This window comes from Coffea eugenioides, chromosome 5 (genome assembly GCF_003713205.1).
Source record: "Coffea eugenioides isolate CCC68of chromosome 5, Ceug_1.0, whole genome shotgun sequence".
NCBI classification, from domain to species: Eukaryota; Viridiplantae; Streptophyta; class Magnoliopsida; order Gentianales; family Rubiaceae; genus Coffea; species Coffea eugenioides.
This window is the reverse complement of record NC_040039.1, coordinates 10,033,871-10,050,392: the sequence shown is the minus strand read 5'-3', so window position 1 is coordinate 10,050,392 and position 16,522 is coordinate 10,033,871. Positions and strand designations below refer to the sequence as shown.

The 16,522-nt window shown below is 36.2% G+C and overlaps 1 protein-coding gene across 1 annotated transcript; it reads right to left on the bottom strand.

Moving 5' to 3' along the window:
* Window positions 1-5,181: 5,181 nt before the first annotated feature.
* On the bottom strand, window positions 5,182-14,722 carry LOC113770111 (V-type proton ATPase subunit C). Its single transcript, XM_027314477.1, has 12 exons — window positions 14,570-14,722; window positions 10,378-10,515; window positions 10,174-10,242; window positions 9,926-10,053; window positions 9,743-9,842; window positions 8,912-8,979; window positions 8,618-8,759; window positions 8,246-8,362; window positions 8,012-8,137; window positions 6,308-6,391; window positions 6,113-6,192; window positions 5,182-5,603 (listed from the first exon to the last, which is right to left on the bottom strand). The coding sequence occupies exons 2-12, from the start codon at window positions 10,495-10,497 to the stop codon at window positions 5,507-5,509; spliced, it is 1,131 nt and encodes a 376-aa protein (XP_027170278.1). The 5' UTR covers window positions 10,498-10,515; window positions 14,570-14,722; the 3' UTR covers window positions 5,182-5,506.
* Window positions 14,723-16,522: the final 1,800 nt, after the last annotated feature.

Here is a 16,522-nt window from a genome sequence, read left to right as displayed (position 1 = left end):
ACCCGTGCCAAGACCTCGGCACTAATGAGCCATCTCGGTAACTCAGCTTACAATACCCTTTAGGGTCAGATTCCACAACTCGGTAAGGGCCTTCCCATTTCGGGCATAATTTCCCCTGCGGCTCAGCTCGGCTGACTGAATTTTTCCTCAGAACCAAGTCTCCAGGCTGGAATTGAGCGGTGTCATCTCAACGTTCGAGGTGGACGATCTTCCTTTCACTATTCGATCGAAAATACTCCGGCGGTCCCGGAGTTGGATTGAAGTGCCACTTGGGCCGGGTTCACCTCGGCCGGTGTCTCTCCTCCGGGGATCTGGCCCCGTGCGAGATGCTTGGGCTTCTCGCTTCATGCGGTTCACATCCTCACTTCGGATTCCCTGGTCCACTCTATCCCAGAGTTCCCGAAGTGTACGGGGGTACTCCCGATGGATTTCAGTGTTGAAGATTCCCGCCACCAATCCGTTGGTAAAGGCCGCGATAGTTACCTGCTCGTTCTGGTCAGGTATCTGCACATTCTCCTCGTTGAACCTTTGAGTATACGAGCGAAGGGACTCGCCCTGACCCTGTTGCAGGTTCAAGAGGTAAGCTGAAGTCTTGGTGATTGGTCGAGATGATACAAAGCGGTGGATGAACCGGTCTATCAGCTCGTCCAGGGAGGAAATGCTCCCTGGTTCCAGACTCCAGAACTACTTCCGGGCAGTCCCATGTAGGAAGATGGGGAAAGCTCGGCAGATCACAGCGTCGGGGACGCAGTAGAGTCGGAAAGCGGAGATGAAGGCGCGGAGGTGATCCTCGGGGTCACCTCGGCCATCGTAGGTGTGCAAGTTTGGGAGCTTGAAGTTCGGGGGAACCATCTCCCCATTGATGTCATCAGTAAAGGGCGGAGCCCTCATGTACTCAGAAGCTAGGCCTCCGGGACGCCGAGGTGGGTCCTCGGCTCGTTTTCCCAGTAGTCCCCGAGAAAACGCTCGGGAGATGGAGGCAATCTTGGAGGTTGCCTTGGATGAGGCTCGCCTGGAGGTGCTCCGAGATAGACGCCTATCTTCGGAGTCCTCGCCTGAGGGCACTTCAGGGGACTTCGTCGGTCTCCTCTTGGAAGACTCGGCTTTTTCTTTTCCCTGCCTCTTGAGGTACCTTCCTAGTTCCTCAAAGATGTTGGGGTTGTCCGTGACAAACTCGGCCATCTTGGCGATGGCCTCCTCATTGTTGGGCTGGGTCCTTTGGGACCCATGTTCCTCAGAGATACGGTCTTGCTGGGCTCCGGATGTCTGCCCAGCCCCAGTTGAGGGAACTCTTCCGCTTCTGGAGCGCGTGGATCTCATTTTAGCAGTATTCTCGTTCCCACAGACGGCGCCAATTGAAGAGGTGATTTTTGGTTGGTAGCTGAGCCGACCTGAATCAGTCCTCTCTGAGATGAGGTGAGGTGAATTCGTGTGTCCGAAGTCGACCTCCTTGTCTGAAGTGAATGGCGGGGCTTCTCCCCTGGGATCACTCCGACGATCAAGTTAGTATGAGAACGAGAAATATGCTAGAGTATGAGCAAATGAACAGTGTATGCTTACTTGTTGGGAGTGTGTCTGGGGTATTTATAGAGGGAGAGTAGAGGACAAAGCGGAGGGCTTATGCTGGTGGGACCCACCCTCTGGTCATTACGGCTCTGTCCCGTGTCAGGAGGTCTGACTCTGACACTGTAACTGCCTGGGCATGATGACGGGGAGTATTGTGCAGGTGCCATTAAGTGCCTCCAGTGCTTTTCAGATAAAGCACTGGTCCTGGGTGATGTCAGATGGTTTGACATCATCAGCGTGCAGCTGAGGTGGGGGTGCCGAGGTCGGCTACACAGTAGGCTAGGGAAACGGCCGAGGTCGAGCTCAGGGATGATGCCCGGGACACGGATGAGCTCTGATGAGGGACGAGGTGAGTTCACCTCGGCCACTCGGGATGGCCGAGGTGAGCATCCTCAACAGTTATTAAAAAAATGTTTGTATCAACTGAATTAGATCTTGGACATGGACGATATTTACCTTTTCAAATTAACTTTTGAATTTATGCTGATACATCATTGAATTTAATAGTAATGTCAAAACTGCATGATTTCAATTCTTATAACATAAACTTGGAGAAAAAAATCTAGAAAGAAGAATGAAAAGTTGAGTAACAAAACTTATCTCAAAGCATGTGGCCATTTATGTGTACCTAAAAACTGGGATAGGCCGATGGATGAGTTGAATGGCTATCAGTTGGATTACAGTTGAATGGCCAACAGATCAGTTGAACCAAACATTGAATGGCTTTCAGTTGGATAACGGTCACTAAAAGCCCAACCTGGCATTGACACAGTCAACCCTGTCTAGGAAAAACCGGCGGAAAAAACCAATTTCTCTAATTTTTTGCTTTTTTTTTATAACCTTTTATGTTTTGTTGTATTTTATTCACATTATTTAGTCATTTTATAATTAGTACTTTTGTAACATTATCGGTCTTTTATTACCGGTCAAGTTGTTTGAAACTTTTGATCTTGACCCTTGACCTCATTGAAGTATTTATCCTAGCTCGAGTTTAAAACATAACGATTTGGAAGAAAAACTTCCACAATGGAAGCACGTGTATCTTTTGTCAACTTATCAATTAAGTATAAAAGGTTTATCAAATTTATCTTCTTTGTTATTGAAGATGCATAAAAGAGAGATACATTTCTCAACAAACAATGTTGAAAGGTAAATGGGAAATGAGAATCCATATGTCACTACTAAAGAGATCTTGGTATAGTGATTAACGTTGATATTTCAAGATTTAGAAATTTTAAATTTTAATCTCCCTTCACCCTCTTTATTTCTTAAATTTCATATCTTTGCTGTTAGAAAAAAAAATGAATACATGTGTCACTGTCCACTTTTCTACTCCATAGAAGAGCATTCACAATGGAGTGAAATTGAGGGTGTGAGAGTATAATGAATATTACACATATAATCAATTACACGCATAAAAAGCTCTCAAAAGCTGTTGAAATGTGGACCATTTGACCAATAATTCAAAGCAGCAGCATGAGGCCCGTACGAAAGCTTTCAATGGTCAAAATATTACCCCATTTTGTCCATTTTATTCAAAAGCTTCCAAACGGTCCATTTTGTCCATTTTGCAATGGTAAAATAAAATAATGACAACATTGCAATAGTAATATATTTTAGATCTCAATTCTCAAAATTTTGTTTATAAATATTGTTAACATTTCAATTTCTCACTCTCCTACTCCATCGTTTATTTATCCTACTCCATCATTTCTTTTCGTCAACTTCTTATCCAATTTTTCTAAAGTTCTAATATTTTTATATTATGAATGAGAATTTTAATAGTTTTAAAAATATATTTAATGCTCCAAATATGGAGAATTCTTCCTCTTCACAAAATCAAAACATCAAAATTTCAAAATTACCTAAAATTTTCACTTTCTAGAATTCCTATAAATATGCAAAATAATGCATATCCCCAAAATTTACCCAATTCCAATCATCCATCAAATTTCCAAAATCCATGATGAGAATCCTACGATTCCTGTGACTCAAGGTTCCACTCAAAATTTTCAACATTACCTTAAAAGGAACGCGAAACTACGTGATCGTGAAGTGCATCATCAACTTCGATCGGACCTGGTCGAACATATTTGGGAGCAGTTCAGAGGCAATGGTAATGGAAATTAGTATTTATTATGTAATTTTATTTCTACTTCAGTTGGTTTAAGTTATGTAATGGAGTTAAATTAATTAAATAGAGCATAATTAATTGAGTTATGATGATTATGATAGTTTTACATTTTAAGTGTGGGTATTTGTTTAGTAATTACTTATTTTTTTAAAAATAACAGTGTGTTAATTTTGAGAGCCAAAAAATATGTATTTTTTTCACGGCTTAATAATATTTTTTTTCCAAAAATAAAAAATTGAAAAGTAAAAAATTTCACCAAAAGTTAATAAATTATTTTCCAAAATTAATGAAATTATTTTTTAAAAAATAAATTTATTTATTTATAGGGCATGTACTATGAATTATTAAAATGAATGTGTATTTGATTATGGATTCATGCTATTATACTCTATATAGTGTAATCTATAGTGAGTGGTGATGTAATGAAAAAAGGACGATAAATTAATGATATAAAGAGTATAATTCATTATAGGTGCCTAATCTGTCCTTCACTTTCGTAGCAGTTAAGTCAAATCTGTATGAGCCATCATGCACCACGCACCATGCACCATGCACCATGCACCTTTAATCTACTTTATTTAGTATGCTGAAAGGAGAAGGTGTAGAACAAGAAACCGTCGGAGGCCATACAATTGGTAGGCGGAGTATTTGATACGATATGCTAACTAAATGCAGACGAAAATAGGAAACTATCTGAACCCTCGAGTAGTTCCTGGTCCGAGTGGCTTCTGTCTCTGTCTTGCTTCTATAAGAGATATCAACATAAACATATTTCAATTCTTTGTGATTATCTTCATTTCGATGAAATGAGTGGTGTTATAGGATTAAATAGCAGTGCATTCAAATATAATCTCAATACCCTAGGTTTTGCTCGTCTCCTAAGATCATTTGCCTGAAGCCATGGACCATACTAGCTTATGCAAATGGAAGATGTCCTTCCTTCAGTAGCTTGGGATAGCCTCAATGGATTATTTTGGTTGGTTGACCACTCCTACATAACTGATATTGATTCTTTATTATAAAGCACTATCGTTTGGACAAAAGGGAACAGAGAGAACAATTTGCCATACCAATTGCAAACTTACCGGCAAATTTGGCACATGCCAAATGATCTCCACCTATCCGTTAGATGATGAAATGGATGTAGAAAATTAGATTCAAGAAATTCATGCATATTAATTTGTTATCAGCTCCTATTAATGTCAAATAATAATATTCTGGCTTTGCCTCTATAAACCAATTATAGTATTGAAATACATAATATGCATAGTTATAAACCGTCAAGAAACCTTCACTTTTACAGAATTGGAATAAGCCATAGATTGGAACCAGAGAACAATCTATGCTCGTACTTTCTACCGTTACATTCTACTGACAATCATCAATTCTAGCAGTTCTAGCAGCAAGCATTGTCATATGTGTTAGCACCATGTTTATACGATTTGAAACTGTCTTACTTTAACCATACGAGTCCAAACAGATTAAAGAATAGCATAAGGAATACATACAGATTAAGATATTATAGGTCCACCACAGGGTAACCCAAAAATCAATATTACAACAGTGATTCTCAAACAGAGATTGCAGCCCCCAAAATATCAACCAAGGAAGATCATCTAACACATTTTAATTACTTCAGGACGCAAATATTGATATCAACATGAGGCTATACGAACAACATTCTTTACTTCCAGAGAACATAGTTTATATAGTACTCTGATATACACACAGCCACTGTCCTTATTCTTGAAAGCCAAGTAAATAAACAAGGTATTGGACGTTGGTTGCAATGAAGAGAAACTTGATTTAAATCAGATTGATGGTAAAGGAAACATAAGGATGTGCATCAGCATCAGCCCCAAAACCACTAACCGGTCCTTCATCCTCAGTTTTCCAGTAGGTGCTGTAGTTGCATAGATAGAGCCATTGAAAAATCAACATTTTGATCAGCTCAAGATGAACACCAAATTCATGTATTTGTGGAACCATATTAAGTGGCCCAAAATGTTGTTATATGTTTTTTCACCAAAGTTTAACAAAAAGAATAAACTTAAAAGAACATTTACTCAGTTGGCTTTAGGGGAGGAAAAAGGGGTAGACCACCTACAGAACATATGGCACATAAAAGAGATTGCACAATAAACTGACCTGAAGCAAGTTGTGAATATACTAATAATTTTGAACCTTTACCAACCAAGAACATACAATTTCAAGTTACAGTTCACCAATCCACATGTGAAAGAATTCCATGTCCAATTTACACTAGATCCAGAATTACTCCTTATAACGCCATATAAGGACCTTAGAACCAAATTTCTACTCAAAATTCAGTTAATCTGAATCTTTGCAAGTCAATTGCAATTGGAATGTGCCAATGTTAAAAAACAAAGAAGCTTGATATGTGATTAATACCTGTTTGAACTGTCACACAAACCTTCCAAGATGGAGCGCACTTTCTTTTCACTTTTCACAGATGGTGACAATACAGCAGACTGAAACATCAATTTTCCAATGATTTATAAGCCAAACACTCAAGTAACAACTCTAAATGAAATAGCCAGAAATGTAATTTGGAGAACAACATAGAGCACTCAGCAGTTTAATTACCAAAAAAGATGGTGGAAGGCCATATCTAAGAATGCTCTCAGCAAAGATACGTACAGCACAAAAGTGCATCCAGGAGATAAATACCTGTTGGAAATAGGCAACCAAAAAATTTCAAGCTTCAGTAAAGCGCTGCTACCTTAAAAGAAAGAGGGAGGCGGAAGGGGAGTGGGAGGTGGGGGAGGGGAACTCTAAATGACTAAATGTTGAACAAGGCAGAAAGAGGAAAGAAAAGTTATTTACCATAATCCTCATGATTCTATCCATTTTATTTCAATATTTTAGCAGCAGAATTATTCTTAAAGACGTGACAACAGCTGATGCTAGAAATTATTTGCTAATAGACTGTAACATCACTCTAGGAAACACATATAATCATAAAAAGACGTACATTTCAAGCTACATGACATTTATAACTTTATGCCAAATTTAACTACATGGCCTGCTCTTGGACATTAATTCATCAAACCATCCATCATACTCATAATTATCTTTTAATCTGAGGACCATTTGTACTGTGGTCATCTGCATTTCATATATTGTCAGATAGACCAGTTTACTAGAGTTCCACTTTATTTTAGCAATGAATTATACATTAAGCAGGTCTAACTGAATACTTGCTAGGTAGCAAACAACTCTCAGTGTTATCATCCCCTAGTTCATGAAGCTGGTAGACTCAATATACCAAAGCACGTGTGAATTACACGTGCAGATTCTTATTTATACTCACAGATGTAAGCAAATTGGTGTTATTTCAATTATTGGTTGTGCTCAAAGGGACAGAATCTTCAACACAAGGTAAGGATATGATACTTTTTTTTTATAGTGTAAGCTGGAGGACTCGAACCCGAGACCTCTTGCTTACACTCCCTCCCCCCATAGCACCCAACCCATCCCTCCCCCCCAGGTAAGGATATGATACATAAGTATTTCTCGAAATAGATAAACAATTAACAGAAGTCCATTATGGACCCCACAACAGACTGCAGACAGTCTATTACCAAAGTAGCTGGTTACCCTCCTCTTGTTACCATCAAACTACATTCCAGATGCATTAATCAAGTGGTAGAAGAAGAAAGGAATGTTAACAGGGTGTCATTTTCAACTGAATGGGAGGCCACAGCATGACATGTGAGTTTGGAAAGAAAGGATTGTGATTAGATTTTCGACCCTAACATAACATAAGTAAACAAATTTTGTGCCTTCAAAAAAAAAAATAAAGTGAAAGATTTTGTGCTGAAATGATGACAGGAAACCTGATCCAGGACAACCATGAGCCAGTTAAAGTAACTGAAGGACCAATAATTCGTTGCAAACGTGAAGGACTAAAACAAGATCCTTTAGACAGCAAGCTATGACTTTTGCTATGCTTGATATCATTCTTTTGCCTTTGTTAAACTGTTGCAGCTATGTAACATGCATGAATAAAATGGTCAATCAAAAGAAAAATGGGAGCATTTACCAGTTATCATTACAGTAAGGTGAGTAGTTAATATCCTCGAAAGTGCATCCAACTCGTGATGAAACAGCAAACCCAGTCTTAAAATTTAAGTATTACTTTGACAAACATCAATTAAAGCAAAAATCACAGAAGTAATAAGAGCCAATTTTAGTACTTTCTTTTTTCTATAGCAAATTTTGACAATTAATATGGTAAATAGAAAATCATGAAAAAAAATTTCGAAAACTTGTCACAGAGCAAGTTACCTCTCCATAACTGGTGTAGCACCATTGTAGCAGAGAGCTTCTAAATCTTTCCTGGTCTTGCATCAGTTTTTCTAGTTCCTGCTTCCGACTCTCTTGTGTTTCAGAATTGTACTCGAAATCTCGAATCTGACCAATGTTTATAGCAAAACCTTCATGAAACGATCTTAAAGCATTCAATGCTTTTAGCAAGAGATTTTCCAATAAATAATAGCCTACAAGATTTGGCTAACTCACTTGAAAAGCTCTTTCACGTGCTTTTGTCCTGAAGTTGTCAGCATCACGGCTGAACAGCATAACAGTGTAAAGAGCATACTCATTGTCCTCATACAGCTTCTTCGAGGATCTTGGGACCTAAAACAATAAGTTCCACATGAGAAAGTACTCTTTATGTCTGTAATATGCACTCTGCTAGCAGAATAAAGAGAGACATGATGTACAAAACGGAGACAAAAAACACAAGGAATGAAGTATTGTATCATGTTACAAGCCCCATTTCTTATAAAACTCAACTTGATTGAAATATCTCAACAAGAGCTTCATGCATACACAGAGCGGGACCACCGAAAGCAACAAATGTCAAACAGAAACATATAACTAAGTTCTCACCACATAGGTTGAGAGTGTCTCATAACTCGCCAGCCAATCCTTCTGGGAATATTTCGGAACAATAGCAAGCAGTGTGGTTAAGTGTTCAGATGTGACAATATCCTCTGGCTTCACCAAATTGGATAGATCACGAACTGCTAAGCTGTATTAGGTTAATTTATAAAATTAGCAAGAAATAAGCTCATACAATCTGTCTACTTCTTCAATACGTGATAAAGCTATGCCTATTTCCACCATCCAGCAAGTTAATATATATACTACTTTGATCCACTGAACAATAAATTCAGGTGATACCTTCCTGTCTGCTTTCTGTTAATGGCATTGAGTTGACTACGTACGTTATTGTACTCAGCAACACGAACCTATCACATACAATCCACAACTTAATCAACATGATACAATGATCTCCAACCTCAAAGGCTGAAGGCTAAAAAAGGTTGATGAACCAAAAAGATGAACAGATGTTGATGTAGTTAAATAAAACTACTACACTTTAGATCCTCAACAAGCAAGAAAAACTGGAGAAACAGAAGCAAAGAGCCTGTCTATGAGTATTTCAGTAGTAACCTCTATGAATTGGAGAGCACCAGGTTTTAACCAAGAAGCAACGAAAAATCTTATTTCACCTTTTGACACTGAAACATATTTTCTCAACTTAAAGTACCACAACTCACAAATAAATAAGCGGAAAAGGTAAAAGCAATAGAATGATGATAACCCAAATACATGGTACATATCTGACTTAACAGGTATATTTCCCCTCTAAGCAACCCAACAGAAAAAAAAAAGGTTCATTGAAAGCTAAATGAAAGAAGCAAGACAAAGAACAAATAAGCAACCAAGATTGACAAACAAATGCTGCAAATTGATGCATTTTCAGTTTTAAAACCTAAATGCTTACAGTAATAACATAACATACTAAGCTTTCTCCTGCCTTTATACAAAATAAAAATAATAAATAATACTTAATTAGAGAGAAAATTCTTTTACACACACATCAGAATGAGACAACTTGCACATCAACCACTATTTACAATACTCCTACACAACTTAAGTCCTTAAATATGCACATAGAAATGCTTAGACATCCATATCCTAATAATTACACATAAAAATGATCGCTACCTTAAGGTCATCCTCAATCTTGGCTATTTGTGTATGTATTCCATCCACAATCTCCCTCAACAGTGACATTGTTGGATATTTAGCTTCATCCCATAAAAATCTAACATAGAATCAAACAAAAGTGAATGCAACTTTGAATAAGGAATCACTTTCAATAATCTTAAAATTGAAATCTCAAGGTACCTAGTAAGATACGAGTCAACAGGAACCCCATCGACTGTGAGAGAGCTACTGACCACACCCGAAACCTTCTCCAATTCCTCAATTTGCCTACGTATCTTGTGGGATACTCCTTCAATGAAGCTGTTATTCTGCCAGTATTACATTACACCTCAGCTTCATCTCGTTTCTATCCTCTTCTATGACCGTTTTTCGTAGCAGTGGCAGTAGACACATAAAGTACAAACTTTAATTAGAAATAAAGAATGTACCTTGAGAAGATCATCACTGAGTGCTAACAGCGAGTCCAGTGTTCCCACCCGAAGATTAGGAATGTTAAACTGCAAAGAAGTGTTTAAGTGCAATCAATTAATTGTCATTTTCACGATCCACAAAATTAAACTAGCAATTACATATCTCATGCAAGGTGTATGTGTTTTTATCTGTCTGAGAATAAATTGAATAGCTAGCAGTACCCGATAAAGTGGGGTATCAAAGGAATGTTTGGAAATTGATTCTTGCAGGCGACTCCAAAGGGAAGAAGGTGATGAATTGTTTTGGATTGGGAGTGAAACTATCCAATACCGTGTTGCCATTGCATTCAGCACAGAAATCTGCCATTATTCAAGTCAATTTTGGATTGCATATTAGTTATCCATAACAAGACAAGAGCTATTTATGAAATCACTTCAATACAAATCAGAAACTCATTTTCTAGCCAGGGGCAGCAGCATTCACAGTTCAGAGTTTTTGTTTATACAAGAAAGAAAAGAGCTACTCTTTTTATTTTTCGGCTAAAAGCATCTACAAATCAATGAACAATAAAGCAGAAAATAATGCTGTATCACTTCTGTTCGAGCCATGTCAAAAAATCAGAATATGCCAAAAATTTTCTCTCAGTCAACCAAAGATAAAGAAGCTTTCTTGATCTATTTTTGTCCAAAAACCTTTAGGCTGCGTTTGGATCAATAGATTTGATTTGGAGAAGAATTTGAAATGATTGGATTTCAAACCCAAGTAATTGAAATCCTCTGCATTTGAATTACATTGTTTGGACAAGCTTTAAAATTTGAGAAAATGATTTCAAATTCAGTTTTGAAATCCACAGCTTCGATTAATCACAACTAAGAATTTCAAATCCTCCTTTTCTTTTTTAGGTTAAAAATAATATTATTCTATTAAAAACTATTCTTGGATATAGAAACAAGCATACACAAGGATCAAAATAAGTTAATTCCTTATAGGTTTAACATCTTCTCTACGATTACAACTCAAGAGACTACAAAGATAATAGTTTCATAACCAGTCAATATTACTGTTTTTCATCCTTTGTGCTTAGAGTCCTATTAAGAGATATGTTAATACACTGGAGCCTCCAAGAAGCTTTTTCCTCCCAATCACAGAATAGCAATAACATGCATTTCAATAAGGTCATGACCAAAATCTGAATACTTGACTTCAAGCTTAGCAACTAAAGTACGAAAAAATCAAATGGGTTCTCTTCTTGTGTGCTTATTGATGCAAACAAAACCTTTTCAGGTTTAACTAGACATTTTGGATTTTCCCATTGGATCTATCAGCAAAACCAGATTTCCTGCTCAAACAAAACCCACAAAATAGCAGAAGAAAAAAAAAATCAATACATTGAATTTTGTATGACTGGAAAAGTTAAAAGGTTACCATCAATTGTTTGGAAGAGTAGGAAAAACAAAACTACTTTAAGGCCTGGGAAATCATGCAGTCAACTTCGAAGTCTGTCACATGCAACATTTGCTTCACATATAAAATTTGATTTTGTAAGAATCAAATCACATTACCAATGTTCCAGGAAAAACTTCAAATGTAATAAAATATTTGCTTCATCCTACAATGATAGCTCATCCAAGGCGCTGAAAGCTCCAGCCCCTCCCCCCCAGCCCCCCAAGAAAGACAATTAAGTTTCTGGCATGCAAGGGAGAAATGTAGCCAGTAATATGGTGAATGTAATGATTCAGCAAGCAAAGCTCCTCATAACTTTCTCCAACTTTTCTGGAGCCAACTATAGACTTTCTTTTTGTTTAATGTAACTTGAGTTTTGCATTGCAGATAACTAACAAAGCTTTGAGTACCAGAAACAAGCCGCTTTGCCATATAAGATTCACATGAGAAGCAAACTAGCAGCTGGCTCAAGATGGCTAGAATGGAGAAAAACATCAGAATAAGCTTAGCCTAGGCCTGTCCTCAAATAATTATGCCATATTGTTAGACTGGGAGGTGATTATGCCCATTACTAATGCTTGATCCATTATAATTAAACGCTTAGTCTTTGTTTCTGCAGCCAAAAACTCAATGAGGAGAAACCACAGCATTTTGTGTACAAATTTTTCAGAAGGAAATACCCAGTCTGATAACGTAGTGGATCAAGAAGTATAGACTTCATAGTTTTTGAGGATCTTTAACCTGAGATTTTATAAGGGTCAAACCCGTTTAGCTGCAGTCCTGCTCCACATGCCTAGGAAACTATGTGGGATCTTCATATTACTCACTTAACTTCAGTTGGATTAATTCACCCAACAAACTCTAAATTTCCAGAGTTCTACGACATCCTTAATATGCAATCTCATCTCAATTTTTGCAAAGTTAAAATCACCAATTCCATCTTAAAACTGCATGAGTTGATGTGCTCATGTTAAACAGCACAGCATATATGAATATACCTCTTGCAATATCAATGGCAAGTAAATTTGCATCTGATATATTTAATATAAATCTAACAACTAATTTACGTCATTCATAAATCACTGTCAAATTGCCCTCAAGGATAACTATTCATTTAAGATGTACTTGGAAGCACCGTATACCTATTTGAATGTGAATATACTGGCAAAGTTGAAATACTTCAGAGGATCAGAATATGACTAATTAACCAAGGCATGCATTGCCAAATCAAGCTAAGAAGAAGGAAGCAAAATGAATCCAACCTTAAAGAGTATGAAGAGATTTATGCTTTTTAATCAAAAGCAAATTTTCACAGCAAAACTGCCAAACTGGAGCTTTTGCTGATTCATTAGACCATTTACAGGGGAAATGAAAACGGTTTGAAAAGTTCCTGATTTCTATTTTGTTCAATTGGTGTATTCACCCTTTAAGAAATTAAAAAAAAAAAAACTTTAATAGTTCAAGCATATAGCAATGTTAAGTGTGCTACCAAATAAAAATGACCCAAGGAAAAAAAAGAATATTCACTGCAATTTATCCATCTCAATATTCATCCAAAGTTATGATATTTTCGACCTCTATTTCCACCATGCAATTGATGCTAGTTATACAAATTAATAGTAGCAACTGGTTAGTCTCGCATAGGGTTTGACTGGTTTGTCTCCAATATTGGGATCAGAAAACCTATTCAAACAAAAAAGAACCCCAGATATATGAACATTAAACTAAAAAAGAATGCTATTTCACTCGCAATTCTATTCAAATCATGGTTCAAACACTCAGCCGAGTCCGAGGCAACCCGACCTAGTCGTCACTGGAACTTCAGCCTCCATCCCACAAACGGTCTGTCATATCCCGGAGACAGTAGATTCAGTGGAAACTCATTCAGACTAGGAAAATTTGGGCTGAAACGACTCCGGGACTCAAAAGAGCAGCCAACTCTACCTAGTCAACCCATATTGACACATAGATATCCATGAACAGAGGCTTTCACCATGATTTTCAGAGACTTTAAGGGTGAAAATAAATTTTTTTTAAAAAAAAATTTATCCATATACAATTGATGAGAAATTGCACAGAAAGACAGCTATAACAAATCAATCTTTAAACCAAAATCAATTCTCTTTGAAGACTCTTCTTCACTAAACAGCAAGTGGGTGGTGGAGATTCAAGAGAAGGAGAAGGAAAAATAAAAGGGCAAAGAAGACGAGGAGGCTTTCTCATCAATCGCACGGGCAGTGGTGAAATTTGGAGAGGAGAGGGAGGAAAGAAGAATGAAAAGGCAGATCCACTCGAGGGAGGAGATGGCTACTGAAGTCAAAGTTAAAGCACGGTAGTCCTTTGGTTGCTTTTGAGCTGATAATTCCCAATCTGCTTTGAAGATTTACAATGTCGAAAAGATAAAAGGGATCATTTCAGCAACCTCCCCTGAGGTTTCCGATAGTATCACTTGGAACAAACAACCGGAATATCAATTTTCGTCCAAAAAGCTCTACAGAACAAACAACAATAAACCCAAAAGGAATCCCGAAAACAATGCCATATCACTATCACTTTCTCTTCAAACAAATCTAAACAATCAGAACACACCCAAAATTCTTATCAACGAATCAATAACCTCAGGGCAATAAACCTACATCAAAACGCAAATCGCAGTCCTAATTATTCAACTCATAACTCTCGAAGCAATTAATGAACTAAATAACGATAAATTAGAGCACATTATAAAAGAAAATTCACCCCAGAACAATTGCGCAATACCTGAATAGAATTACTATAAATTTCTGGGAAAAACACTACCACTAATATAATTGCCAAATAAAAAAAAAGGTAAAAGCAAACACTTACCAGGCAACAAGTGGTGAAATAAATTAAAAAAGGGAAAAAAAAAAAGAAAATGGACAAAAATTTGATATCTCCGAATCCGATAAAAGCCAGAAGGGATTAAATCATGCAGAGGAAGAAGGTTACCTCGGAGATTGACGAGATTAGTCCGTGCAAGAGAGACTATTGTACAGATCTTGAGACTCAGATTTCTGATTTGTTTCGGTTTTGCTCCAAAGTAGTAGGTTTTTTTTTTTTTTTGTTATTTTTTCAGTGTAAATGGAGGTCAAGTAGTAGTATTCCTTTTGAGATCTCAGATTTTAATTTTTAAATGCTTAGTTATTAATATATATATATATACACACATACATACATGTAGTGTATATATGAAAAAGGTCCCTCTACCATGCAGCAGCTATATATATAAAAAAAAAAAAGAGGTATTATATGCTTATATAAAAGTTTTGTATCACGATGCAACTGATATGACAAAAAAATTATTTGCTTATAATAGTACTATGGAGCTGATATATAAAGAGGTATTATTTACTTATATAAAAATTTTGTATTACGATGCAGTTGATATAACAAAAAATTATTTGCTCATAATAGTACTATGCAACAGCTATATATAAAGAGGTATTATTTGCTTATATGAAAGTTTTGTATTACGATGCAATTAATATGACAAAAAATTATTTGCTCATAATAATAGTTTGCAGATGATATATATACACATATATAGAGAGAGAGAGAGAGAGAGTGGTTATAAATGTTTTGTATTATTTGTCAATTATTTTCACAGGAATTGACTTAAGAGTTTAGAAATTAATTTGTAGACAATAGTATGAAAACAAAGATGTGCAGATTATCAGCAAATAATTATGTGTAGTTAATATTATAATTTAAAATCGTCTAAAAAATTGAAAAAAATTAAAAATTGAGAACAAATGCATATCAAATTGTGTTCTCCTATCACATCTTTAGATCTAATAGCGTGTCAATGTAATTAACAAGATTTTTTTAACATCTAATAGTGCATCAATATAACTGATAGGATTTTTTTTAGGAGTGCAGAATGAGATTTTTTTTTTTAACAGGTGCAACACAAGGAGTTATCGGGTTTTTCTCTTTTTTTTTTTTCTTTTTTATAAGGTACCATAAGACTATCTAGTAACCACTAAGAGAGACTTGAATCCAGGAACACGAGAGTTAAGTGTCTCTTCAACTCAATACCAAGAGTTCTAATTCCTCACTTGCATTCTTTTCATGATGATTTTCTAGGAATAAGTCCATCCAGCATGCTAATGAACTAGTTTGGATTAGAGATGGTCTTCCTATTTTCTCAAAGTGTAAGAGTAGGTTAGGCAAATACCATTGCAAAAAAAAAAGATTTTTGAATTTATTATAAAGTGAGGATGGAAGATTAAGTTTAGTTTCTTTTTTTTCCTTTTTCCTTTTTTTCCATTTGGGCTGTAATTTAAAGTTTTGGTTTGTTATATCTTTTTAAATATTCAATTTGCTAATAATAGATACCTTTTAATAATGACAGGAACATATCAAATTTTTACGTTATATAATTTGTCTTAAATTTTCTAAGAGCACAAATAAATAAAAAAAATTAAATTATAAGTAAATGATGATTATAATATTGTAATAAGCATAAAAATAAGTAATACTAAAAGGAAAGTGAAGCGAAATAGTGACGTGAGGGAAGTCGAAAAAAATAAAAGAAAATAATGAAAAAGAAAAATAAGGGAATCAATAAAAAAAAGTAACAAAATAAAATCTCAAGGGCACTTTGGTCTTAATATATCAAATAGATGGCAAAGTGCTTATTTAGTGAGTTCAGAAGAGTAAAATGCAACTACAAAAAAAGTTCAGAAAGGCTTACAATTTAGTGCATTTAACCCTTGTCTTAACAATACTTTGCGGCAACTATTACAAGGCACTGGGGAGTCTATTTCCTACTTTAATATCTTGAACAAGTTTATTAGCAAACCTAAGCATAACTAGATGATGATAACATTATTGTTTTCTTGCCTTTTAACAAAAAAAAATTTTTGCATCGGGGCACTGGGGCAGTGGGAGAGCGAGGGC